At 46.5% G+C, this 27,881-nt stretch overlaps 1 protein-coding gene across 1 annotated transcript in view; it reads right to left on the bottom strand.

Moving 5' to 3' along the window:
* HSD17B12 (hydroxysteroid 17-beta dehydrogenase 12) overlaps positions 1 to 27,510 on the bottom strand; it is a gene marked incomplete at its 5' end in the record, with an annotated part of 85,092 nt that extends 57,582 nt beyond the window's left edge. The window contains 2 exons of the mRNA XM_082283449.1: positions 26,460 to 26,997; positions 27,466 to 27,510. Of these exons, the coding sequence (XP_082139575.1) occupies positions 26,460 to 26,997; positions 27,466 to 27,510 (583 nt within the window). The remainder of the gene's footprint in view (positions 1 to 26,459; positions 26,998 to 27,465) is intronic.
* Positions 27,511 to 27,881: the final 371 nt, after the last annotated feature.

The raw sequence follows: 27,881 nt of genomic DNA, 5'->3' as shown, positions 1-27,881 counted from the left end.
ATGGCAGTCTGTTTTGTGACTAAAGTGAGTATTCAAGGCCTGGGGAGAACATTTTTACCTGCTTCTCATGCAGCCAGGACATCTTAAAACAAAAGCAAAGAATGGTGCAGTAAAGCATGAGGCAGGCATGTAGAAATCATCTCGTCTCACGCCGGGAGCAAGGACCAGTGTTGACACAGGGAGAGGGAGCAACAGCAAGCATAGAAAATTCTACTGCAGTTCTGCAGAGCAATCACGCTGAAACAAGATTATAGATTCGTGACTCCCCAACTCAAGGTTAGACTACAGTGAAAAAAAACTTAAAGAGATCAAGCCTGCCTTCAGACACAAACACGTTTTCCACAGCAAAATGAACTTTTGAGATGCCTAATAGAGATAAAGCACAGAATACTTTTATCCATATTGCCTCTAGCAAACAGCATCAGGCATACTCCTTGCAGTGCTTTGACGACCCGCACAACGAAGCTAGCAACTATTATGCATGTTCTCTACTAGTCCCTTCAAACTACAAATTCATTTTGGTTCAGCCATTTTCCTGTTTTCATTCAGAAAAGCCTGAGTTTTTAGGCAATCTTTCAGAGTACTGCAGATGCACTCATGCACATCATTACCTAGGAGGGAGATTCTCAGGCCACTAGCAATGTTATTCTCCCTAGACAGATGTGGGTCCAGCAATTTGGGAATATCTACATCCTTCCTGTCAAAAAACTAAGCTAAGGGATTTCAAGGAGGGTAGCTTAGCTCCATCTCTGATTCCCTGAGAAGTGTTAAAATTTATTGTCAAAATGGCCACTGCAGAGCTAGTCTGTCTGCAACATCCTCCATTCACACAGAAGAGCCATCCCTATCCCGCAAGGCTGAACCCAGATACGAGTGAGGGTCTGTCACAGCACAGTACCCAGCTGCAGCACATATCAACATAAACTAGGACCCTCTGTGTCTTGCTAAAGCAATACAGTTGAGAGGAACTCCACAGCACAGCTAACCTTAGCATAGGTTTAAAGTACAGCCCATAAATAACTGAAGACTCGAGATTCTTCTGCTACGAAACACAGAGGCTATATTAAGAATATGACAGCTCCTGGGGAAAACAAAAGCTGGCAAGGGGAGGAAAGACTATCCCTGCTTGGCATCATGCAGTGCTTCATTTATTACAGATTTATATAAATCACTGGCATTTGACCAATACCAAGCTTCTAGATTATCTCCAGCCAACAAAAGTACTTTAGTCTGTGCTGGTTAAAAATATTCTACTTTTTGTCCTCAGCTTGCTAGGAACGACTATTTTTAGTAAGACTCCAATCAACCTTATCAAAATCAAGCATCAAAAATAGACTGGAGAAACACTGGAAGCATATACTATTTTTAGCTGCTCAGTCTATCCCTGCCGTTATCCACAAATTCTGACTGCACAGACCATGCATGAGTGCTTAGTTATTCTAGGCAGATCTTAGTCGTGACCCTTTTTTTCCCTGAACACCTGAATGCAGAAAACACTCGATTGATTAAAGATTAATACAGCCGCAAACCATGACAGCTGCCTTTCGTCTGAGTGCTTTTGGGGAGGGGGAGAATACAGGATGACAGAGAGCTTGCATCAGTATTCCTCTTGGGGATCCATTACATGGAAAGAAAATTGCTATTTCAATTCCCCTTTGTTGCTAAAAATAGCAGCCCCAATTGATTCAAGCAAACAGGGCACCGGCTTAGCAATGCCAAATTTAGAAACCACTGAAGTCCCAAAGAGTGAACGCTAACGCAGTCTAACACATGCCAGCTCATATTTAACGAAGAACAAAGAAGATAAGCATGCCGGCTGCAAGTTAATAAGACAGCAGCAACTCCTCGCATTTTTATTAAATGAAAACCAAAAACTCTGTGCAAAAATAAGACAAACTTCACATCTCTTCTCAATTTAACTGCTGAAATAGGAAGTCTCATATCAAAAAGATCTCTACCCAAGCTGGAATCCTAGAAGTTCTGTATATGGGGGTTTTTTTTCATATAAAGGTTTTTTTCTGCACAGAGGAGCTAACACCTAATGGTCAGGCTTTGAAAAGACAGGCTACAGAAAAAGGTTCAATTCCCAAAACCAAACACTTACTTGGTAACAGCTTGTGTCTAGGAGCTAGGATTGTGGGTAGAAAAATATTCTATAAATATCACAGCACTGACAAGTTCCCATTTCACCCAGAACTACAGCAAGAAAGGGTTTTGGGCAGTGCACTCTGAAGATTCTTTAGATTTGAGAACTAGAAGCAATCTAGAAATCCCTACACGAAAAGCATACTGAAGAAGTCATGAAAGTCACACTCAATGCTTAAGCAATTCCAGTTCCAGTTGCCTCTATGGGAGCTCTCCCAGTTCAGGCTGGTTGTCTGTTATGCACTCAAACTCCAGTCTTTGCTATGAGGTCTTTTTTTCCTGTCAGTCAAGGGCTGCTGCATTATGGACATGGGAGTCTGGGAGGACAGGGGGAATTCTCTTATCCTATTCAGAAGCCCCCACCCCATCCTTTGCTGCTTTCAAGCCTTTTGATCCAGAAAATGTCAGGTGAAACCAAGATTGCCCTGAATTTAACTTTCTACAGTAGCAAGGAAGTTGTTCAGATCACCTGCTCAAGCCAGTTCAAGTTGAGTAAAGCATTTGCAAAGGCTACAGCTGCCTTGTGCTCTGTAAGACACTACAGTAAGAGTTACTGCACAGCATTAATATTCAGCAAAAACAACCTCTCGTTTGTTCATCGTTGTGAAATACGTGACAGATGCTGACTGTCACGGCAAGCACGACCAGGCCAAAAAAACACATGCACAGAGGTCATTCGAATTACCATTTCTGGTTCTTCCTGCCTCTAGGAGGGGGTAAATACAACACAAACATTTTAAAGATCAGATAGCTCAGGACTGGCACCATCTGAAGGCTTTCAGTGTGCTTGCCACTGGAAACACGCATAGATAAGTCACTTTTCTGAGAAGGAACTAAGCAGCCAGAAGGGCCTCTGGGTTTAGAGCCTGCAATGCTGAAAGAATCATTTACATCAGAAGTCACTAAAAGAAAATTGAGATTTTTTTTTCCTCTTTCACTAAGTATTTGTAGCTGGCAGAAAAATAAATTCCAGTTAGCAGTGTAGCTACAAAGAACCAACACTTGCAACCAGAAGAGGATAACAAGTGATCTTGGCAAGCTATGGGCATTTTCATTTCAAGTCAAAGCTATGCAAGGTGTCAGAATAATTGTGAGCATAGAAAAAGTGGAGACTGGTGTAAAATGAAGCACTAAATCCATTTTTAATCAAAAGATAAACTAGGTCAAACTTCTAAAAGGTATGATCAGTTTAGACAAGAATAATGTTCCAGACCGACGAGGCAAAAGAAAATAATTTTATATGATGAAACATAAGAATCTTAGAATATCATCAGGGGCTGCCTGGGGAGGCAGCTACAATGGTTCAGACCAAAACCAGAACTTTATCAGGACAAAACCAAATGACTAGTTACACCCCTCAGGGACTTATCTCAGTACAAATCCTGTTCAACACTGTTACTAGTGACCACCACACAAAGAAGGAAATGCTTTATGAACTTCACAGACAACTTAGGTCCTGAAAAGGATCACAATGTCACAATACAAAGAATTACACGGGTCTATAGACCACAGGAATAAAACATAATATTGCCAGATATTACACAGTGACATGGAGATACCAAATGTCAAGATATGCATTTGAGACTAACTTTGTTTAGAGGTGAGGTGACCATTGTAAAGAATGGAAAAAAGGTATCTGGGGTGCAGTGTCTGCATGTAAAATTGTCTGTAAATTGTCCTTCTGATGCAGCTGTAAAGAACTTATATAACCACTGAGGCGCTTCCCATAATAATAGGAAACAATAATACATTAAGTAATTTAAATGGGAACAACCACAAAAAAGAGTAAAAAAAAAAAGAGGGCTACTAAGATGATTCAGAGCTAGCTGTTCTGGGAGGTGAGTTTAAAAGAGTTTTATTCGCTCTTCAAAAGCTCCCATAGAGTAATCACCAGAAAAGGAAAAGTTTAGGCTAACATTGGGAAGACAATATAAGCTGGTTGTTTGTGACCAACTGGAAATCACTATATCTCAAAGGAGGAAAAAAAAAACCCGCTTCTGACTCTGAAGAGCAGAATAAGGGTAAGGAACCTGACCTGCTGGAGGAGCTCTGAGATGCAGTTCAAGCCAGAGCTAACCCCGGACACAGAGCTACAAACTTGCAACAAGAATCTGTTCCTTACTATCCATTTAACAGATCAGAAAGAAAATGGGAAACAAAATAAGCCTGACTGTAATTTGTTTATTGCTTTCAATACATTCTGTCAACTGCATGGTTCTACACTTCCTCAGGTTGTCAGAGGCCATCAGGGAAATTATCCTTCCTCCCCCACAATCTCACTACACAATTTGACTTCCAGAGGCTGGCTGTTCATCTCTTCATGAGAAAGAGGCTAGTTGAAGCTAGAGATAAGAAATAAAAACAATATGAGAATCAAATGCACCATGGTCCTGACAGAACAGGGAGTCTGGTTCCATGAGGCATTGGAACTGGGACGGGGTTCCCTCTTGAATCCCTTATCCTGCTGGCAATAACTCAAATCATCTTACTCAAGCACCTCCCTATTCACAGTGAGGACACCAGTCTCCATTTGGGGCACGAAAAGAACCAACAGCACCTTGTAATGGCTTTTTAAAGATCAGCCCGTGGGCATGAAATTGGTGCAGTGCTAAATACAACCTTTTCTCTGCACCTTTGAAACACTGTTTGACCTTTCACAGCTTCACGACTACAACCTGAACTATTTAGAGTTATACAAAACACAGTCTTGAAGAAATTTTTAAATGAAGGTTTGGGTTTATTTCAAGCATAATCCATCATTCTGTATAAGGATGGCACATCCAATGCATCAGGTCATTAGGAAAAAAAAAAAAATCCATGTTATCATTCACCTGCTCCTTTGCCTTTGCACGCATCCGACTATTTGTACTGCAAGTGGAGGGGAAAACCCAACACAGCATAGACAAGCTCCCTCACACTATAACCATTTTATCACAAGAATAGATCCTCCAGCTCAGAACAGAGATCCAGCCAGCCCAAGACTTGGTCTCTGGTAGAGGTCAGCAAGAGGTACCGAGAGGAGATTTTGACAAGCCAAGTATTGAGATACCTCTTCAGGATGCTCTTCCTGTCTCCAGCTTGCAGCTCTGCAATTTAGTGGGCTACAGATGGTGATTTTGGACAAATTCACAGGAGACAAAGCTATTAAGGTATTTTAGAGTAACTTTTTTTTTAATCCATGTAAACCTTTAGCATGTAATACAGACTGTAACAAGAAGCCATCCAGCTGAACTACATCCTGCATGGAACAGTATCACCTCCTTCTGTTCTTTTTGAAACTCACCTGCTAGTTTGGGATTTGGTGCTTTCTCTGCTACCTCGATTATGGCAGACAATGACACTGGTCACTTCACGTAACTTTCTGTCCTTTAAACTGATGTTGTGGATTTTCAAGTTATTTTATACATTAAACAGGTAAATCTACCAAATGTAAAAAATTTATAAGATTAGATATTTAGGAAACCCTTTGATGGGAGTCTCTATGAGAATCCACTTGGACTACAGGTTTGCAGATGGCAAATTTAATTTTAAAATTAAGCACATTTAAAATACCAAAATTATCTAGCTATATTCCATGTATTACAAAAACCATGTTCCTTCCCTACTCCCAGAATTAAAATCTTAGTTTCAAATGCAAGTTACAGAGCAGCATTTCACTGCATCAACAATACACCAAAAATAGACAAACTGGGAAGCACAGAAAGACTAAGAAAGCTGACACTGTAGAGACTGATTTTTGTTGTTGTTGTTTTTGTTGTTCTTAACTTCCAGCTCCAGTGAATCCCAAGCCACAGAAATGCTTGGACATTCCTTCACCATTCTTATCAGCATCCTGCCTTGTGCCAAAGAAAACAAACATTTTCAGCATCTAAGTCTGCAACAAGGATCACTGTGCCCGAGATACACCACTTTTTAGGAAAGAGAGGTAGGGGTCTCAAGAGAAGAAAGGGAGCTATGGAGACTCTCAAGAATATATTCTCACATAGCACAGCCTGCCAGCTTTCAGCTTACAAGCCCATCCAGACCTAAGTAGCTCACACAGAACCACTGGGCGCCTCCATATGGAGCCTTCTGGACTCATGGAAAGCTAGGGAACACCTAGGAGTCAAACATTCATCCAGCCTTGCACTCAACTGATGCCCTAGGTTTTAACATTTATATTTTTCAGATCCTGTACTGCTTAGTGTGTAACTCTGAAACTTCATATAGGCTGATAGCTACTGTTCTCTCATTCTGGTTAGACATAACAAACCCTCTCTAGGTTTGCACTTCAAGGACACCTTGCTGCCTCAGACACCGAAATATGTAAACTAAAACCTCTAAAGGGGGAGGGGGGGGGGGCAAACTTGGGGTAATTACTTCATTGCCTGAAATTGTAATTGGAGAATTAACCCTGATATGCAAATGGACCAAACTTATAAAAGTGTGAAAAACACGTGACCTGACGTCCATCTTGGGTGGAGCCCCTTGGAGGCTTTTTGACTCCCAAAGTATACCTTTGAAGGCCCTTCAATAAATACCCATTTTGATGCTCTTAATCTTGTCTAGCCTCTGTTTTCAGCTAGCCACTTCAAGGCATCACAACCAATGAACTGCTGCCTCACCTCTTCTTCCTGTAACACTCCTTCAACCCAGATATCGTCACCCTTTATGACATTTTAGGTCCAGTCTCCAATCCTTAACCAATTATTTACAATGTGGTTTCAAACCCATCATAGTCAAAATCAAACACATGGGCTACTTCATTTCTTTGTGAATACCACCTACCACTTTGCCTTCTTCCACAAAGCCACTTCCTTAGGGTTTCCACATTCTGATATTTAAAAATTAATTTGTTCCATATTTAGGAAGGGATGATACAAATCAGGACAGCCACTTAGCTGTGCAGAAGCAAAAACAAGTTTTAACCCCAAGAAACACATAATGCTATATTATCTCATGCAGCAGAAATATGACTGATAAAGTCTATCTTTGATAAGCAACTTTTTCATTACACACATTTAAGGAGGTTACAAGTCATACCACAAGCTCAGTATATTATCTTCCCAGACACAAATGTGCACAATTGTACCAGGGAACCTTTTTTAGGAAGGTCTCAACCTACAGTGTCTCTCCAAATATGATTAAAATCTAATCCATTTTCTCCCCCTTAAAGCAGCTTTAGCATGTGTGGATATATAGTTTAAGCATACTAAATCTCCACTTCTAGCTCCACAAGTGTAAGTAACCAACAATCCTAAAAATTTTATTGCTCTTGCATTTGGGAATACCTACTATTACTTATCATAACACTTAAGCTTGGCCCTCCCCCAACAAGCCATCTTGGGTACCAGTGCTCCAAAGACTTCAAAAGCTTTTAAAATTACAAATGAAACTTACCAAGACAGAGTTGACTTAGACCTTCAGATACTAGTAGTATATGCACCCTTTTCTCTTGTTTCTCTCAGTTCCCTTCTAGCATTTGAGATCACATGATTCAGGTAAAATCTTAGTAAACAGCCAGACCACTGTGAAACCCATCACCCTCACAGGTGAGGTCCCCTTGGGTCAACAGTTAACTTGGCTCCAGCAGCAAGTTGTTCCTGGCTTCCACCTCCCACAAGCAACAACCCTTCTCCAACACCACCAAAAGCAGTGAAGAGCCACTCAAAATCGAGCTCCTGTCACTGCTTCACAGCAATTCCAACGTTTGGGTTCAGGGAAAAAAGGGAGGGGCCATCAGCGGTATCAATTGCTCCAATGACAGCAATTCCTTGCCAACCTAGATAGCTCTTCAAGGACACAAAGAGCAATTCTTTAAGAAAGCCTCAGGTTCTCTACACATAAACAAGACAGCTGCTGTGGACTATGAAGGTTCTGAAGTCCAGCACCCTAGAAAGCAACTGCAGTGTGGCACTCCTGCCATGGAGTTTGTGCTGTAGATTCACACTCAGTGAGTTACCGCCTCACCATCAAAAACTGTGTGGCTTTGAGCCCCTCCTGCCATGCACTAGACAATTCCCAACATCCCAGACCAGAAGAGATCTCCTACTGTTAGAAGTCAGCTGGCCTATACACATTTATCGCAAAGAGACCTTGAATAGCTTCTCCAGGAAGTCATTTTATACCTGATCAGCACCCCAAAACCATACATGAAACTATTTCTCCACAACACTGCCACACGGGGGTATTTTGGGGCAAGCAGAGAGGGCAGCTGAGGTGACCAGTCCAGCAGGAGGCTGATTTTGCCCATCCCATGCCTTTGCTGCCTGCACCAGAGCAGTTCACCCTCTGCAGACAATAAGCAAAGCTGCGTAAGCAGCCGAGCACAGAAGATGAATGAACCGTGTGACGCTAAAGATCTGTGAATTGAAAAATCTAATGCACTAATTAAAATCCGTACCCTCGTTCCCCCTCTGCTTTTCCCCCAAAAAAGAAATGTATACAGCAGGACATAAAAGGAGAAATAGAGAGGGGTGGAAAAACGTGGTCTGACACATTTAAAAAAATTGATGGCCTGTCACCCAGACGCTGATGAATATTTTTTACAGGATAAAAATGGCAACCTAGAGTCTAAAAATAAAATGCTGTGCTGCAGACCTGTCTGGTTCAGCAACACCACTGGAATACAAACACACTCCTTTGCTGGTGTATCTTGACTAAGATTTCAAAATAAGAAAAGGAAAAAAAGCACTGTAGAACATATATTCTATTTTCAAGAGGATGGATTTGGCGTTTGTGGGGTGTTTTTTTAGTAAGAATTCAGATTAGCATTATACTTCACTTGCATTGTGTAACTGCCATTAAAAAAAACCCTGCTAAATTTTAAGTGATTGATGAGAAGAGCAGAGTACCTCATGCTGCACAAAGCAATTTTTTTTCTTCCCTTCCCCTGACAATTACAATATAAGAACATATTTATCAGTGCTTTTAAACTGTAATTCCAGTAAGCTTTAAAATGTATTTTTAGAATCATGCTGCAGACAGAACTGTGGACATTGCTATTTTGAAACTCACCCCACCCCCAGAGACAGAAAATAAAACCTTTTGCTTCATTCTGTATCACAGTTTAGATTAAAAACGTGCTTAGCTGAGAAGTAAAAATGACTGAACATCATTCAACACTAATTTCTCAAGACTATCCACACTGCAGACAGGCTGCCTTATGCAGTATAGATGCTATTTTTAGCAAGTGATGCAATAGCTGCAAGGGCTCTCCCAGAACCTTTAATTTAAGAGCCCAAGCCATACTAAAATGCGCTTCAAGATACCTAATATCCCTGCACTGTCACCTTCCCATTCTCTGCACCAGCCTACTACCCACACAGGTCACTCCTTTTTAAGTTTAATCTTCCAAGAAAGAGACAGCTTTTACATGTGAAGAGAAAATCTGTATCTATACATCCGTCAGCAAACACACCTGCCCTGCACTGTATATGACAAGAAAGTTACACAACACTGTATAGAGATTTTCTGACCTCTTGGTTTTCTATTGAAATACGAAGCAGCTTGGTGTCCTTGCTGAATTTTTGTGAAGACTTTGAAAAGCCCACAAAGCTAATACATCTAATCCTTCCCCAGGCTGTTTCCATTCTTGGAGATCTTTTTAGAAGTTCTTGTGTCTAACAGACAACTGTTAAGACACATTTCTGCTAAGTGACTGTTTCAACAGCTAAAAATTCTAAAAAACAAGAAGAGTTCCTGAAATGCTAGGGCTTTTTAAAAATTGTTTTTAAAACAGGATAGGGATTTTCCAACCCTTTGGATCTGTGGATCCTTTATGTTCTGCAGTAGTCATGTAGACCTCCATGTAACAGTCAAGCTTACTGGTAAGTTTTGCACTGACCCCTTTTAAATTCTAATTCCACCTGCCCCCTCCCAAAAACCCCAGAGTTAATCCCAAAATCAGAACTACCCAAGAAACTACTTTTGTTTAACTTCTTACCTTCAGGGACCCATTGGAGGGGACACCATACAACAGCTCTAAAAAAGCCTTTATGTTTTGAATGGGTGGTCATGGTGTGTGTTATATAAATCCATGAGCCTGACCTGCTGCCCTGTAGAGTTTGAGTCCTTTGGCTATTAACACAGGCAGGGGACATGTAAGAGCTCTTACCTCCTATTTCAGACCATCCATTTATCAGTCATGGCCAGAACTTAGGGCTCAGGAGAAATTCCTATATGTGTATCATGTTCCCAAGTTTTACACCTCAGCTCCTATAGTGCACTAACAGACTGTGAGAGAGCAGGTATTAAGATGGCTCTGGGCACAGCAAAAGCATTTGCTTTGTGTAAGCGTATTTCCCAAGATCTTTCCCTCTTTGTGAGTTCTCATCATGCCACATACCATGCAAGAAAGACAGAAGCAGGAAAGCTTGACAAAACTTCTTGTTTGAAGCAGTAAAGGTCTGCCTCGCCACCACCCACACAATGTATTCACTTCCTCTCCCTCCAACACAAGCATTGGGGAAGCCAATGTCAGCAGAATTCATAAGATCTCCAGGCTATCTGGGAAAAAGGAATCCAACTGCAAAGAGGTGAGACTTGGAGAGATTTCATTCTCCCTTCGAGATCCTGACTGCTCAGAAGTAGAACAGAAGTTGAGCAGAAAGACATCCAGTGATATTTTATTCATTTTGGCTAGAAGCAACATTAAAACAAGCTGTACACTGAGAAGGTAGCATTAGCTCTAGGGACACAGAGGTACGAAAATAAGGATTCTGCAGAACAGCTGAAGTGGCAACAAAACTCATGCCCAAACGTGTAACCTGCTCAAGAGTAAGACAGCTGAAGCACAGAGACTTCCATATCTGATGCCCCTAAACAGCAGGATGGGAAGCATCACACTGGAATTTTACAGGGCCTTGTGAAGGTATCAAGAGGATAACAGCTGCAGAATGCAAGTTCAGGCCCTTCAATGCATATACAGCAGGAAACAAGTGTACAAATGTACATCAGCTTCACTCCCGCATGGCAGGAGCAATGACAAGCCAGAAGAACAGACCAGTTTCCATAGCCAGTTCCTCAGAGTTTTACTGAGACTAAGTAAGAGCACAGAAGCCACATAATATGTGTCATGTTAGACATAGAAATAAGAAACATTAGTGTCATAAGAGGCTCAAAGAGCTGCTGCCATGTCACCCAGCCCACTGCTCCTCACTCGAGGCTGCAGAACTGTGGGAGTGCAGGACATTCACAATCCTTATTACATCTGTGGTCAGCTTGTCTAGGGTAAATGCAGACTGAAACTAATGTGACCACCAGAGGTGAAAGTCTCCAGCACTTAAAATGGATAATAAAATGGAAGGGTTTAGAATAAGAAGCCACCTGAGCTAATTAGCAAAGTAGTTCACATTAAGCAAGAACCAACATCATCTTGTTTAGAAAGATAGTATTGGATCTTCTAGTAGAACATTATGCTTCTGTTCTCATGACTGGAAACATCCAAAATTTCAAGTCACCCAAATCATCAGTTCCCAAGGACAAAAAAAGGTGGACTGACCATTTAAGCTGCCTGTTGCTATCCAAGACACAAACCAACATTCAATTTGACCCTTCCTTCCTTCTCCCTTGCTATTTTGGAATGCAGAATCTGTGCAATCTTATTCGAACCAACAGCTAAAGTCGTTCTTCTGGGGAGAGAGGAAAACACCCCTCAGGGTGTCCCCTTTCGCAGGTTCAACCATGACTATACGTACACCAAGATCTACAAGAAGCTCGTAAGCATGTTTATGCTATGCTAGGAATGGCTCTAAACATTTTATAATCCCTAACATTAAATAACACCTTTATTTCTGTTAAAAAGTGGAGCCCTCTCAGATGTTCTGGAAATAGTTACTCATGGCTTGTTAGAGGCAAAGATGGCTTCAGGGGTATATTTAGTAGATAATGTTCTGTTAAAAAGATGCGAAGACAAGCACAGATAAAAGATGCCATAGCTGGCAAGCCTTTATTCAGCTGTCAAGATCCTATAAAGGCAAGCCTTAAAAATATAGAGAAGTAGCACTAGAAGAATTTAAATTTCTTCTATCTTTGAAAGTTACCTAATAATGATGAGAAACAATCTACTCAAATAGATGGTTCATACAAACAACAACCCCCAGAAATTAAAGTTGTTGAAAAGCCATTAAACTTATCTTCAAGATACCCTGCCTACAAGTGTGAGGTACTCCGCAGTACGTTGTTTCTCAAGCCCATGTTTTGCATTCTAGCCTTTGCACTGGAAGAAGACACAGAAGGGGAATTTAGCTTAATGTGGAAGTGACCCGATCACGTCGCTTTGGGGCACCGCAGCCGCGGTGGAGCCCAGCCCGAGCCGCACCTTCCCGAGCAGGACGCGCCTCTGTCCGCACTGAGCGCTCTCCGCAGCGCCCCCTGCCCGCGGCCGGCGCGGCAGCCGCGAGTGCGCCCGGCTGCTCAATCGAGCACAGCCCACCATTCATAAAACGGGGGTCGCGCAGCGCTCAACGGCGGCCGTGCGCTGCTGGAAACCGAGCAAATCGGAACACCGCTCTGTATTTTTTCACCCTGAAATATATATACAGCTCCAGCTAAAATGAGCGTATTTGGTAAGTATTGCTCCACAGAAGTCCCTTCCGTCCCACGCTCTTAATCACATTCGCTTCAATTAAGTATTTCTATCCATCGGGGGGGGGGGGGGGGGGGGGGGGAAGAAGATGAATAATGTTAACACGCCCAAGTTAATCAACTTAGAAGGCAACAGTTGCCTCCTGAGAAATGCACTCGATAAATTACCATCAAGCATTAGGGAGACTCTTACGTTAAAGCGCTCTAGAAATCCTTGACTGTTTTATTCGTATCGGCACTGTTTTGCAATAGGTGTTTGCCTTAAAGATTTAAGGAAGAACTCGGGCAACACTGCCTTTGCCTTCCCGTTACTAAATAAAGAAACGCCCACCGATGCTTTCTATATTTCACTCCAAGCCCTTGAAAACTTGCAGTATTTCCCCTGGTGGAAAACTCCCCAGATTTTCCCATGGAAACGAGGCTCCCACCATGCCTCCTTAAATGTTTCAGCTACGATTGATTCGATGCACTTTCTTCTCCCTGGCAGAGCAGGGAGGCAGAGGAAGCGCCTGCGGGCACTGCATGGGCTGGCGGAGGCTGCCCCGGCCCCCCCCGGCCGCACGTGGACTGGCCAGTGTCCCTGGCAGTATCCCTGTCACGCGAGGCGGCCGCGCACCCCCGGCCCCGCGACGGCGGCTCCCAGGGAGCGGCCGTGAATGGCGGCCCCGCCGATCCCCTGCCCGCCCGGGAAACTTCGGGAAGAGGACACGGGAAGCGCTCCCCCGCCGCCGCCCGCCTCACGGACGGGGTAGCCCGCCGCCTCTCGGGGCGGGAAGCCGGGGCGCCCCGGGAAGAGCGGGAATGTGGGCGGAGGAAGCCATGCGCTCCCGGCAGGGCTCACACTGGCTGGCCCCACCACCGCCCCGCAGGGTCTGCGAGCCGGCCCCCGTGATGGCCCCAGGCGCTTCTTAAGCGGAGCGGAGGGAGCGCGTTATGTCACCGGTTAGGTAACGGCGCGGGAGCCGCCGCAGTGACGGCACCACTCCTCCTCCTCCGCCCCCTCCCGCCGCGGCCGGGGCGGCTGAGGTGAGGCGGCATTAACCCTTGGCGGGGGCGGCTTTCCCTCGCGGCCAGCGGATGCCCCGGGAGCGGGGCGGGCTTCCCCCGCCGCCCACCGGAGGCAGCGGGGAGCGGGGCCGGTGCCGCCGGGAGGGCGGCGGGGCGGCCCCGAGCGCCCGCACCTCCGGCGCGCCGTGCGGACCGGCAGGGGGCGCTGCTGCGCCGCGGCGGGCGGGCGGGGGCGGATGGACGGACGGACGGACGGACGGCCCGGGGGCGCCGGCGCCCTGCGGCCGCTGCCCCGTGCCCACGCGTGAGGCCCGGCTCGGCGTGCCAGGAGCACGCCCTGTTCCCGGACATTGATCCCAGCACGCCCGCGTCACCGGCGCACGGGGCGATCGGCGCCCTTACACTAAGCATGCACGATCTCGGGGCGCAGGATCCCCGCGCCAGGCTGGCGGCCGGCATTGCCCGAGCGCCAGGCTTCCAACAGGACCAGCGCGGAGCCACCAGCGCGCCCAGCCCGGGCCAAGCTGAGCTGAGGCTCAGCCGAGGGCATTCCCCGCATCCCTCGCTGCCACCTGCCCCACGGGTCTCCGCAGCCGGCCTTCACACAGGATCCTCCCACAGCAGAGGACTCGCCCTTAGCTCGCGGCCAGCCGCCCTGCGTACTCCTGTTGCAAGCACAAGGCAGCAGGACACACGCCCGGCAGAGAGGAGGACTCCGGGCCGGCCAGCCCGCACCACACATGGATTTCAGGTCCCACTGAGCCCCGGCTCCATCAGGGAACACTGGCACAGACACAGAACTATTCACCTTGTCCCTGACAAAGTGGAAACTTCTATGCAGAGTTACACCAAGAATGCAGCACTCCCCTGTCAAGATCCACCACAACTCCTTCCAAGGTCTTCACTGCAATCTCTCCAATGCCCTTTTTCACTTACAGAGTCCACTCAAGCAAATGGTGACAGGATTCTTCAGCTTGTCCCAAGCAAGCAGACCAGCAGCCATAGCTTGGAAAAAAGGTAGCTCAGAGGAATTTTCAGCAACACCCCTTATCCACAGATGCAATGCTATAAAGGGAAAACAGCCTGCACCAATTGCCAGGATGCTCTGGAAAGCAGCATGCACAGGTTGCACTGCTCTGGCTCCCTGATTGACTTCAGGTACCTGTGGCCCCATCTCTCTTCCACTTGCTGCTTTCCTTCCTTTTTTGACACCCCATTCTTGCAGCCCTCCTATCCCAGCTTCTCAAGGACTCTTTGATTTAGAAAACTTTATAGGTTCCACAGCAGAAAAGATTTTCACTAGTGCTTCCCCAACTCCTCTCTGAGTGGGACTGGGGGCCAACTATTGAACTTCTGTCTCTGGTCCAAGAGAAAAGCCTCCTTTAGAAGTCAGGCACTAGGAAGAGCAATGGAGGTTGTTCTTACTACATCTGCATAGACTGATCTTGGTACCTTTAGTCCACTGATCAGAACCAGACTGACAAAACAGCTTTATTATCCACAAGTCCTTCTAGCCTCTCTCCCAAAAGACCTGTAAAAATTGCACAAAGCTACCCCCCGCCAATGGGGCCTGTGCCAGCATCTCTGCTGCTCTCCTTCAGGTCCTGTAAACCCTTCTTACAACATGTTCAGACAGCCAGTGCCACCTCACCAAAACACTGCTGTCACACAAGCACCAGGATACACTCACAGGACAAACACAGGCCAGCTGGGGCACAGCACAGTCTGGTTACAGGCCAAGCAGGCCATTGCACATGCAAACTGTCACAGCACTGAATTCAGGTGCACCATTCCTGCTGAAAATTGCCATTGTGGCTAGAGGAAGAAGCTTGCATCAAAGGAACTAAGACACCTTAAGGAAGAGGAGGGAAAAGAAAAAAAAAAAAAAAAAAAAGCTTTTTAAGAACATGACCACTGATCCAGGATTTAGGAATAAGGGCAAACTTCAGACTGCAGAAAATCCACAGCTGGTAAGAATACATGCATATAGTACCACACTGGGCATTAAAAGTTTTGATCAGCATCCCTTACTTACATGCATCCCATAGTACTAATTCCCCACAAAGTAAGGCTTTAAAATGAATATATAAACCAACTTCTACAGTAAAGGCTATTTTAAAACAATATGCACTTATGAGAAAAGATCTATTGTTACTCAAATCTGCTTCCTCACTTTGTAGAGAATTTATGCTGGAAGTCAGTTTGAGGAGACAAATTCTAGGTTAGTGCACAAGAAACACAGTTTCAAGCCAAAGCTTACTAACAGTGACTGAAACAAGCTAGTCTATGCTGGAACAGCACACTAACATTTTTCTGAACAAATGCATTATTTTCAAATGTTGCCAAGGCAATGTTTTACATTGGAAATTCTACACTTTGATTCCACAACCAGCAACAGCAACTAAGTGACAAATCCAGCTGGGATGAGATGCTACCAAAATTCTGCATAGCTGGCAGGTTGAAAACCTATCTCTTTCATTTTAGTAAAATTTCTTGGCTTACAAAGACTTTCGATTAACAGATTCCCACCCCACCATTTTCAAACACTGTGAAGCATCAAGAATTTGGTTACCAGAGTAAGAGTTTGAAATACAGCCAAGCACAACCAGTCTGACCCCAAGGACAAGGTCACAGGAAGAACAGAATACTATAAACTATTGTAGAAGGAATGACAAAGAGGTTTATTTCTTCAAATTAATACCCCACCTATCAAAGCAATACACCACCATTATCCCAGTCTTTGAAAAGGAAAGGAGCTAGTTAAAACCTGTTAGCAGGGTCTTCCAAAATCATACTCTGCACTCATAAACAATCCTCTCAAACACACAAGAGGTACACGCCACCCATCTTGACCCACAAAGAACCAAGCAAAACAAGACTTTGGAACAGCCCACCAAGATGGGGCCAAGCAACAGAACTGACAACAGGCTCCTCCTGCAGTTTTAGGCTCAGTTTCAGCCAGTTTAGCTGCAGGATGTCACCCAACCACCCATGCCTACCTGCTTCCTCAGCATCTGTTTGCCAATCTCTTTTCAGGCAGCTCAGAAGCTGACCCCCGCAGCTTCTTCCTTGCAGAGTTAGAGGTCAGCCACACAAGCAGACCTCACCAACACCACCACCACACATTGAGCAAGGCAACGTAAGGGAAGCAGCAAGAGCTCCCAGCCAGTGACCAGAGCAGCAGCAATTCTTTTGGCAGCAGCCTGGTCTTGGAGCAACTCAAGCTGACCACTGGGCTCAACTGTATCTTCAACATACAGTTCCGTAATACTGCCAGGTTTCCTTTCTGTTGCACCAGCACTGGAATTCATATGACCAAAGCAGTCTATGGAGCATAAATAGCCCCAAGTGACTTATTTTCTGCAGGGCACACTCCTCAACCAGACCAACATCACAGCTATCATAAAGAGGAAAAAAGCAAGACGAAAGCTCTCCATCTACCTTCTCTCTCTCTCTCTGCACCAAACTTTTACATCAGAAAGCCATGATGTAAAAACACACACCCACTCTTGGGACTGAAGGCATCTCATTTATAAACTGACACAATGTGAGAGTGTCAGCAAACTGATTCCAGTGCAAAGGAACATGAACAAGGCTCTGGAGGTTAGAGTGAACACCCAAGGTGAAGAACCAGTCCACCAAATGGAGTATTCTAGATCAAAATCTAGGAACCAACACCAAGTCACAGAGCCCCAAAAGTTTTGCCATAGATCTGGGTCTACCAGGACAAAAAGACTGAGGTAATGAGTTTGTATCAGGACAGGTAACTTGCCTTTAAGCACACCTGCAAGTTGACAGGAGTACACATCCCTTTCTGCCATGCCACACAAACGCTGGGTTGGACACAAAGGACAATTGAGGGCAGAACAAACTGCAAGACATCCTAACTCTAATCCCTTGTTCAACTACTGACAGGGCAGCAGCTTCTTCCAGCAGAGCAGTGACCCTTCACTGCCCTATCCTTGCTGCTTCTCTCTCCTGTTAGAGATCTGACTCGCGAGCCATGCTGAATCCATGCTGTGGGGGTGAAGAGCTCTTTGGCAGATGGGACTGAGACAGCAGGAATACTGGGCATATACGCTTCTTTCAAGAAAAAAATATTTACGCAAAATAATAGAGACTAACAAGTTTATAGATTAAGCATCTTTGCTGGCAGGATAAGAAGGGAAGGGAGCAAAGGGGCAGAAGCCTATGGAAAACGCGTCTTCCAGAGACTTCAGAACAATGGAAGAGTTTTGGAGAAACAGATCAGCCAGTCACAGATGAGGAATGTGGAAGTGGGACTTGTTGGAACAAGGATCCAGTGGTGAAGTAGAGTATGGAGAAGAGCAGCATGCAAGCATAAGCAAGTGTTGGTTGGGTAACAGCAGCTGCACAATTGGAGATAGTTCTCTGCCTTCTACTTTCTGTACCTATATGCATCCTCCCACACATGTGCAAACCTCTCCATCTAAAAGCAGGGACTAGATACCTTGTAAGGAGACCAGATTCTTTAGTCTCTGCACAACAGTTTCTTCCCCTCAACAACAAAAACCTTTGTCCCATTGAGCTTATCGCCTCCCATTCCCCTTCTCTCAGTACACCTTTTCTCCCTTTCTGCTTCTGTTATACACAAAAATCCTTTGGGAAAATTGTGCTGATTAACAACCCTAGAGCTGAGCTCCTCAAGTCTGCTCTTCCTTGTCCATTAAATATAGAGCTCCTCAAGAAATGGAGACACAGCTGTCCCTCTGGCATGACTGATGGAATACACCCTTTAGAATATGTGGCTCACAATTGCTTAAGAGGAGAAAATAGAAGGGAGGTGTAAAAAAAAAAAATACCAAAACGTGCAACCAAAACCAAATCTGTACCGTCAACCAGTAAGTTCTGCACATATACAGACCATGCCTGAACCTGAGCCACCCAGCTGTTTCTCACAACTGACAAGCAACTGAATCATGAGAGAAACACAAGAGAACCCTCAGGAGAGAAAGAAGCAGGAAGGATAACAAAAATAGGAAAAGAAGTACAAGAAACAATGGGACAGGCACTATTTTCCCTGAGGCTCGGCTTCTGGACATCTCAACTCCAGTTTTAAGAACTGCTTAATAAGAGGTTTCTTTCAAAACCTACAACTAAACCCCAGGCTTTTAGGTGTCACCATCTGCTGCTGAGGGCAATGGAGTGGATTAGAAGCTCAGTAGGAAATTTTGCATATAGCTCTCTTCCCATGTTAGCTGGAGACGTTTATATTGTGGAAAAGGATTTCAGCACTTGCTAATGACTCACCCAGTGGGTGATGGTGCACTGCTCTAGACTTTAATTCCAGGAATCTGGGAACTTGCATAGATTTGAAAAACAATATATTATTTTAAGGTTAAATCAGGAGTCAAAACCTAGCAGATTTAAAGTAGAATTATTTTGTGCAATTAAATGTACTACAGGGGAAGGAACTTGAATTGCCCTAATTCTAGCATTTTTAGATATTAATGTACTTAATCTGAAAAATCTTCTGCTTTTCTCTAAGAACCCAGGTTTCCTAAAACTCATCAGTAAGTGAGCCCCAGAAGTCATCTGAAGCTAGACACAGCAACTTAGGTAAGTGATTAAACCATGCAAGCCAAACACATGGATGCTTTACCTACTAGTTACAGTGTTTATCCCACATGTGCTTGTAAACAGGCCTAAAGAATCACATTTGGCATTTCTGTTAGAATATTCAGGAAAGATACTTTCTCAATGTTATCCCTTACATAGCAGAGATGGTCATCCTCACCCTATGGATTAGGAATTAATATATTCATAAAACCAAGAACAACGTGTTTCACCCACCTACCAAAAACCAATTCCTAGGTGGAGAACGGCTGCAGTTTTCCCAAAGGACACTCATCTCTGCCCTCAAACCCTCAGGGCCTCCTGCCAGCGTACTTGTTCATTACACGGGAGTGCATTTACCCAGCTGGCACTAACACCCAGCATAATTCCAGCTGGGACTTCCTCGCTGAAGACACTTGTGTGCTCACCACTTCTACACAATGCCTTTCCTTGCCATCACCAGGGCACCTCATAGGTAATTCCCAGAGGGAGGGAAGTACACTGGCCAAAAAAACAAAACAAAGAAACTGGAGCAAGATATTACTCTAGATTATATCCTTGTACAAATTCTCTAGTTTTAAGTAACCAGTTTCCATTACAAGTATTCCTACTTTAAAACACACAGAAGATTGGGAGAATGAGCTAGCTTAAAAGAACACAGCTATACATCCCCAAGTTAATAAATTGTCAAGCATTTCTCTCTCAGGCTGTTTATGGGTATTCTTTTCACCTTAACACAAACATCTGTCCTCCACTCACCATTAGCTGGTGGGGTTTTTTTGCAGGTGGAGAAACCATACTACAGCATCTAACCCTCCTCCACATCTCTCTGCTCCTGCAGCTAAACATGGCAAAGTCTGTTCATGTTCTGAATCAAACTGCAGAGCTGTACATTATGAGCTTGGTTGATGCTGAGGCTGGTCGTGCCCACACATACACATTTGGTGTGCTGGCAACAAGCCAGAAGAGAAGGGCTGAAGTCCCTCAGCGAGGACACAGCAGAACTGGGACTCTGGACAGCTGGGCTCTGAGTAGTTGCTCTCCCTCTACTCTTCTGACCAGAGAGTGCAAGAAGGAGCACTTAATGCAGTAAGTGTTGAGCAATCTTACTAAGCAGAGGTTTAAACAGTCAGTAACATCCTGTGCAAATGAAAACACCCGAAAGAAGTAATCAAGCACCAGAAAGAGAGAAAAATTGTAGAAAACAGCAGAGTAGGGTTCATTCCTTTATACTGTCCAGGAAGCAGAACTGATTTTGGGGTATGTTAATAGCTGTAGCCTATGTTAAAAATACAAGAGAGCCTCCCTGACTCACCAAGAGCTGCAAGGTCTCTGTAGGAGTTACGGCCCCCCCAAACACCACATAGTGTGAGCTACCGAGTGTAGAGAAACAGGGTCAGAGATCCCACTTCTTCTGGGCTGCTCTGGAAGAGCATCGTTTGCTCAGTCCAACAAAGCACAGGCTGGAGGGATACACTGACAGAAGTCTTCTAAATGACAAGCTATGAGTAGGACTGATGACTAAAGGCAGCTAATTTTTTCACAAGAGAAAATTTAGGATGGATACTTGGAAACATTACATGGCAAAAAGGAAAAAAAAAAAAAACCCATACACACTGGAGCACCGTACTCCTGGGAAGTACAGACAGGATTAGGACGCTTGAATCAGACTGTTCTCTGAGCCACTCCTCAGTGCAGTAACCCTTCAGAAGCACTTTGCAAATAGCCATACAAGAAAACAAAACATGCTCTGAGTTCAGGCTGCACATTTCACTTGAGCTGTCACAATCACAAGTTAGTTTACAAGCAAGCTGGCATATTTTCACACATTCTTGACAGTACTTTTCAGGTTAACAAGTGTCATGCTTTATTTCATACAAGGGTATCGTCCAGAATTGACAACAAGGCCAGAAGACCTTCACCATGGACCTGAAGTGCTGAAGACGATAAATCCCTGAATAAGTGATTCAGCTAAAGAAGCAGAGATAACCAAAAGCTCCCCCCAAAGCTCTGCACACACCAGCCAAGCACTCGTGTGCAGGGATAACAGGGAGCTGGGCAGAGCCTCTCCTCTCACATCTTGCAGGGAGAGCAACACTCAGAGAGGTTGAGACGCCCTCCCCCTCCATTTCCCTACTAATTACACCCTCACCACGCTTTGCTCCAGGGTGGCTGTTTAAATCTGCAACAGTGAATTGTGACATGGTCTGTCAACTATCTATCACTGCAAATTGTGAAACACCTGCAAAGCAAGACTGCATTCGTTTGTGCAACAGGGGTTGAAACTCGCTTGCAGAAAACTAAGAAGCTTTAAGATAACAACTATTTCACTCGATGCTAAGGAGTCTGAAAAATGACACTGCTTGTGAAAGCTGCTCAAAGTCATCAACAAGTTAGCACCTGGTCAGCAGTAAAGTGAACGTCCTTTGTATGGAGTTCTTAAATTGTAACTAAAATAATTTACCATCTGACTTATTTCATTAAGGATATCCCAAGAACTCTATAAGGATCAGGGTCTGTTTCATAAGACACCATTTTCAGGGACTGCAGAAAGCATAATCTTACAGATGGAATCTAACTCAAACCATTTACAAGCACAAAATCCAGCGAGTCACTTCTTCCTCTTTACGTAAGCACCACTTGTTATTAATTTAATAATATTATTGATAAGGTCTGAGTTACAGAGCTTGCTATTACCCCAACTTACTAGTCAACAAGAGTCTGGGAATCACCCCCATATTCTTAGTTTTTAAAAGACCTGACTGTACAGACACAAGTATCTACTCCACTGCTCATGTACTCAGTTGCATACATTTTTCATGCCTCCCTCAGCGGCCCTGGTACACAAGCTGCTATTTTTAGATGCTGGACTACGTGTAGCCCTTGTCAAGTAAAAGAAGCCAATAAGAAGGCAGAGAGGGTCACCCAGCTTTGCTGCTGCTCAAAAAAGTTTTTGTTAAATATTTACACAGGAAAAGAATGGTTTAAGACTGAATAAGGGGGGGTTTTGCCTAAAATCAAATTACAGAAAGTTAGAGGCAGTTGAGAGCACCATCCTGATTAACGACCTCTCACAAATTCTTTTTTAAGAAATCTAGAGCAAATTGCCCACATTTAGTTAATTTTGCATGTTAGTGAATAAACTCCAAGAAGCTTAATTAAGGCAAGCTCATCTTCACAAATGTTTGTTGGCCCAAATACAACTGTACAGCTGTATTCACCACATGAGAAAGCATCACCGCTATCAGAAATCTTGTAACCACTAAATGTATGATTATTCAACCATGACTCTGTCAAAGGCACTGAGGGAAGAAGTGGATACTTTTCCAAGTCACTGTGAGGCTTGAAAGAAAGCAGGACTTTTCTTCAAGTGTCACATGGCCAATCACACAAACAAAATAAACTTTGTTTCCAATTAACATATTGCTTCAGCTACAACAAACTGGGGGAAAAAAACACATTTATCATCAAAATATTTGCCATGTTGAGACAGGAAAAAAAGAAATAAAAAAATTAAGTATCCCCACAACCAAGTACTGACACAACCAAGATGTTAGATGCTTTACAACACCAGATCAATCCAACTTGCACTGACAGTATGTTCTGAATATACAAAGTTGATTATCTGCATATACTGAATTGGTCTGATCCCACAGCTGACCCTGCTCCAAACAGGAGGTTGGACTACAAGCCTCCTGTGGTCCCTCCCAGTCTAAATTACCATAGAATTTTGAATTCATTTCACCAAGTTACTGAAGGGAAGGAGCAGAAAAACAATTTCATGTTTTCCAGAAAAAGAGGCAGCTTCCTAAAATAGGAGACATGGCAACTCTCCAAATGGGAGCTATAACAGCAGCAGACAGTTCCCTGCTCCAGACACTCTGTACTCCAGAATACACCCAATTTTCAATGGCAGAGAAGCAAGGTGGCTGCCTGCCACTACCATCAATGGGAGAAGAATAGGACTCTCATCCAACCTAAGGAAATACCACGATGGATCACTACCATCAGCACTACCAACAGATCTGTCTGCCTAGAGGAAGGCAGGAAAACAGCCACATCTTGGCTGTATTCTTGGTGAATTCAGAATGACTCCTTGGCACTCTGGTCCTGTTGAGTGTGTGGTTTATTTAGCTACATTGTTTTTCAGTCACGGGAGCTGTTATTCTTATCTTCTTTTACCAACGTATGAGGCACATTAAAGGTAGAACATTCAACTTGGGAGTTTTCACTGTATACTCTCTCAAGATGCACCCAGAAATCTCCCATTGAGACATCCATCCAACTTCCATAGTGTACTTCACTGTACAGTAGCCAAAAAGCAAGCCAGATGCAAGTTATATGGAGAGAAAACCAGAAAAGCTGCATCCGGACTTTCGCACATAATTGTGACTGTAGAAAAACTAATTTTTTGTCAAAAGAGATGCTATTGCAAGTAGTACAAACCTAATTTTCCCAGAGTACATTACCAGTTCACATAGTTGTTCTTCCTCCTCATGTCCCCTCCTTCTACATACCAGACAGAGCATAGACAGAAGCAATTCCATACATACATCCAAAAAAACCTCTGAGAAAACAGGGAAAGAATTTGCAACCCAATTTCAGACACGCAGAAGAGCTAAAGGGCAGTAAGAAGTCCTTCCAAAAGGACTTGTGTTTTAGGGTTTTTGTAAAGTTGCTTTCTATTTGTGCACTAGAAAGAATACATTGACACAGTAACTACAGCAGCCAATTTGCATCAAAAACCACTGGTTATTAAAATACCAGAAAAAAGAGGAAATGCACTTCTTCCTACAGTATGACTTAGTAATTTGCTAATTCTCAAGGTGACCCAACATATCTGCAGCTATGCCTCCATCCTCCTTTCCATGAGAGGGAACAGAGACCCTGGCCAGCCACAATATACTTCAGGGCAAACCACCCCAGTGCTTATTCAGACTAAGACAACCTCTCTTCATTTCAGCTGGAGACTACAGCAGCTGCCCCAATAAAGCAGCATCTCACCTGCATCAGCTGCACACAGAGGACACACAACAGCTAGCTCATGATGGCCACACATCTTCCTATAGTGACAGCAGGCACCATCACCCTATTTCTCCATTCTCCTTGACACTGCAGCAGTGCTCCCACTTTAGAGCAGAACAATAAACAGGGAATTTAGCTGTGCTGCCAGTGCTCCTCTTCCTCCTCGCCTTGAAGATCACAATCGTGGCAGAGAAAGAGCAATTTCTGTGAACAGCCATTGGCCACATGCAGTGGCCTGCTGCTGCCTGCACTTTTACAAAACAGAGGACATTTGCACTGCAGTTCTCTGGATGTTTGAGGATGTGACTGTGGGAAGATCTGCTGTCTACAGTTTGTGGTTCCAGCTGATAAGCTGGCATTTGGCTCAAGCACTGCAAACTTCCATGTTTGCGACAATGCAAAACGAGCTCAAGTGACCACCAAGACTTCTGTGATGCACCACAAGTCAGCAGGCAACTGATAATTACATTCATTGTACATGTACATACATGATACATTCAAAATCAACATCAGAAGGTCAAAGAGGGTTTGGGTGTCCTGTGCCAACTGTATCTTTAACAGGCATAACACTTCTCCAGCTGAAAGGGAAACCTGGGCCTTAGTCATTTGTACGTAAAGCTGTAACTTGTCCAAGACACTGCTGCAGCATTTCAAGCCTGTGTACATACAGGGCTCGGGACACGCTCTGGCATTATGTATGCTGCCAGTAGCAGTGCTGGTTTACTGGTGTCTCACACAAGCAGACATCCAACTACCCAGCCATATGTCCATATACAAGTTCGGTGCTGGCTGCAGCAGAGGCTATGGGGGAGCACTGTCATAAGCCAATGAACCAGCTTGTTGCAGGACTGCTCTACCTACAGGTCTGACACCTGCAAGCAGCTGCAGCAGCTGAGCACTTGATGTCCTCCTACTCCCCTTGAGGGAAGGAAGTACCTTTTGCAGCCTTTTAAACTATCATCTCATCTTAAACTCACACCTCTTACACTTTACAATTATTTTTGTGGCCCACTTTATCAATTCCCAATCAGGCACAGGACTTGCCCTTCCCACTGACTTTGGCGAGAATGGATTTGAAAATTCCCTTGGCCTGATCTGTTGCACTGGCAGAGAACCCCCTCATCATTACTTACAGGCCACAGGGGAACACTCGGAAGAAATTGTTTTTCCCCAGCGTGGCTCCTCTGACCAGGAATCGAAGTACTGAGAAAAGTTAGAGCAGCGTAGCACTGAAAATACCCTGGTAACAGCCTCTGCTGTAGTTCCACAGCGCTCCTGTATTTCTGGGATGCCAGCTAAATGCTGTCGCCACCCCCTCCCTGCCACCGCCACTGTCACCCCCTCCACAGGGAGGGCCACTCGTGCTTCAGTCCCTTCCTGAGCGCGGCCCGGGACCGAGGAGGGGTCGAGCTGCAGGAGCAGGCGGGGTTGGCACAAGTTCCGCGCCGCTCCGCCGTCTGCCCGCCGCTCTCGGCGGGGCTCTTCCCTCGCCCTACGGCCCGGCGCTTCTCCCGGGGCAGCCGCGGCTGCCGCCGTTCGCCCGCTGCTCCCGGTGCGGGGCAGGGGCCGCGCGGTCCCCGGTTCCCGCTGCGCCGGGAGCGGCCGCTGCTCCGGGGGCGGCGGGGACGGGGCGGGCCTGACGTCAGCGATGAGGCGCGAGGCCGCGCGCAGGGGGCGGCGCGCACCGACCGGCCGCGCTGGGAACTGCGGAGCGGCCCCGGCTGCGCGGCCCCGGAGCCGCGCTGCGCGCCCGGCCGCCCCGGAGACACCAAGTTCAAACACGCCGTGCCCGCCCGCCCGCCCACAAGTCCCAACACGGGGCGCTTCTCTCAGGACCGACCCGACCGGCGCGCTCCGGCCCCGCAGATTTCGCGGGGAGCGTGAGAGCGGCACCCGGCTCGGCGGGGGCGCGCCCGGCAGAGCAAGCGGAACGCGCCGGCTCCTCAGCCACTGCCCCCGACCGGCCTGCCCCGGACCCGGCTGTCCCCCCCGGGCGCTCCGCCAAACTGCCCCGGTCCCCGCCGCCCGCGCCCCCCTCGCCGCCGGGCTGAGGCCGCTCCTCCGCGAGGTCCCTACCCCGGCCCGAGGAGGACACCGGAGAAAGAGCCGCGGCGGGGGCGGCCGGGACGCGCACTCACCTGCCCAGGCGCCCAGCGCCGGCCCCACGGCGGCCGCGCCGCTGCCCAGCACCCAGACGCGGAGCCCGGCCAAAAGGCGGTACAAGGCCAGCGCCGCCGCGTAGAGAGCGCCCAGCGCGCCCACCCAGTAGAGGAGGCCGGCGGCCGGGAGCGCGGCGGGAGCCACCATGCTGCGGAGGCTGCCGCGGCCGGACTGAGCCCTCCCGGCCACCGCCGCCCCGCAGCCGTCACGGCGCCCGCCCCCGCCCCGCCGCGATTGGCGGAGGGGCCGCTCAGCCACCGGGTAACCCGGCAACGCGGCCGGGCCCGCCCGCCCTGGGGCCGCCCGGCCCCGCCGCGCCGGGAAAGGGGGGGCAGGCAGCGAGCGGCCACACGCCCCCGTACTACTTGCGGCCTGCGCCCCACGTGGTCGGCACCGCTCTCTTGCCGCTATTGGCCGGCGAGGATGGCCGTCACCCCGCCGCCGCTCTTCGATTGGTTCCGCCGCCCAGGAGCCTCGCAGGATTGGTAGGAGACGGGGCCTCTGCTCCCGCCCCCACTGACGTCATATGAGCCCATTCATAAAATGCTCAGGCTCCGCCTCGCACTCGAATATGTCCCTCGGTTCCCCTCCCCCCAGCCCCGCACTGCGCTCGCCCACGGAACCGCGCCGCGATCGCCACTCCACGGGGCCGCAGGGACCCCTGGGCACAGGGAACCCGCACCGGGGAAAGTCCATCCCGGGGAAAGCGGGGCTTGGCACCACAGCCCAGCTGCCCCTGCACCCCACGCACCGCGGGACTGGCGGCGCTCTCCCGTCTGACCGGCCTCGATCTGCCTTCCCCGACAAGATCCAGGGTCAACGGGGGCTTCCTAAAATATTTGCCCTGAGCTGACCACTTGTGCCATGGCTGGACTTTCCCGGCCCTGCCGCCCTTCACTTGCCCGTTTGACACGACCTCTCTCCCAGAGCCCCACACACGATGGGTTAGGAACGCCGGGATTTGGGAGGAGTGTAAGGAGATACCTCTGAAACGACACACACACACACCCCGTCCGTGGCTCCTTCCATGGTGGCGAAGGGCACAAAGCTCCGCTGCTTCTGTTCCACCTCCAGCCACCTGCTAGGGCCATGCCACCCGTACCTCACATGCGGGCCCGGATTTTTCCCTCCCTCCCAGGAGGGAGCCTGGGCCGGAGAGGAGGTGGGGCGGTGTAGGCTGTGGGAGGCTGAAGCCCTGAAATAGCTCATACTTGAGATGTATTGCCTCAACAGGCTGAAACGGCGGGAGGGGCCGAGGAACATGGAAAATCGGTGGCAATTTGGTGTAAAGTGTGGGTCAGTTTAAATGTTAGAGAAGACCAGCTGAGGTGGAGAGGACTGATGTTTTTAAAGGGAGCCTCTTGCAAGTTTCAGTGACAACATTTTTTTCTAGAAAACAA

This window comes from Coloeus monedula, assembly GCF_965178545.1.
Source record: "Coloeus monedula genome assembly, chromosome: 6".
In the NCBI taxonomy this organism is placed as follows: domain Eukaryota; kingdom Metazoa; phylum Chordata; class Aves; order Passeriformes; family Corvidae; genus Coloeus; species Coloeus monedula.
This window is presented reverse-complemented; position numbering and strand designations above follow the sequence as displayed.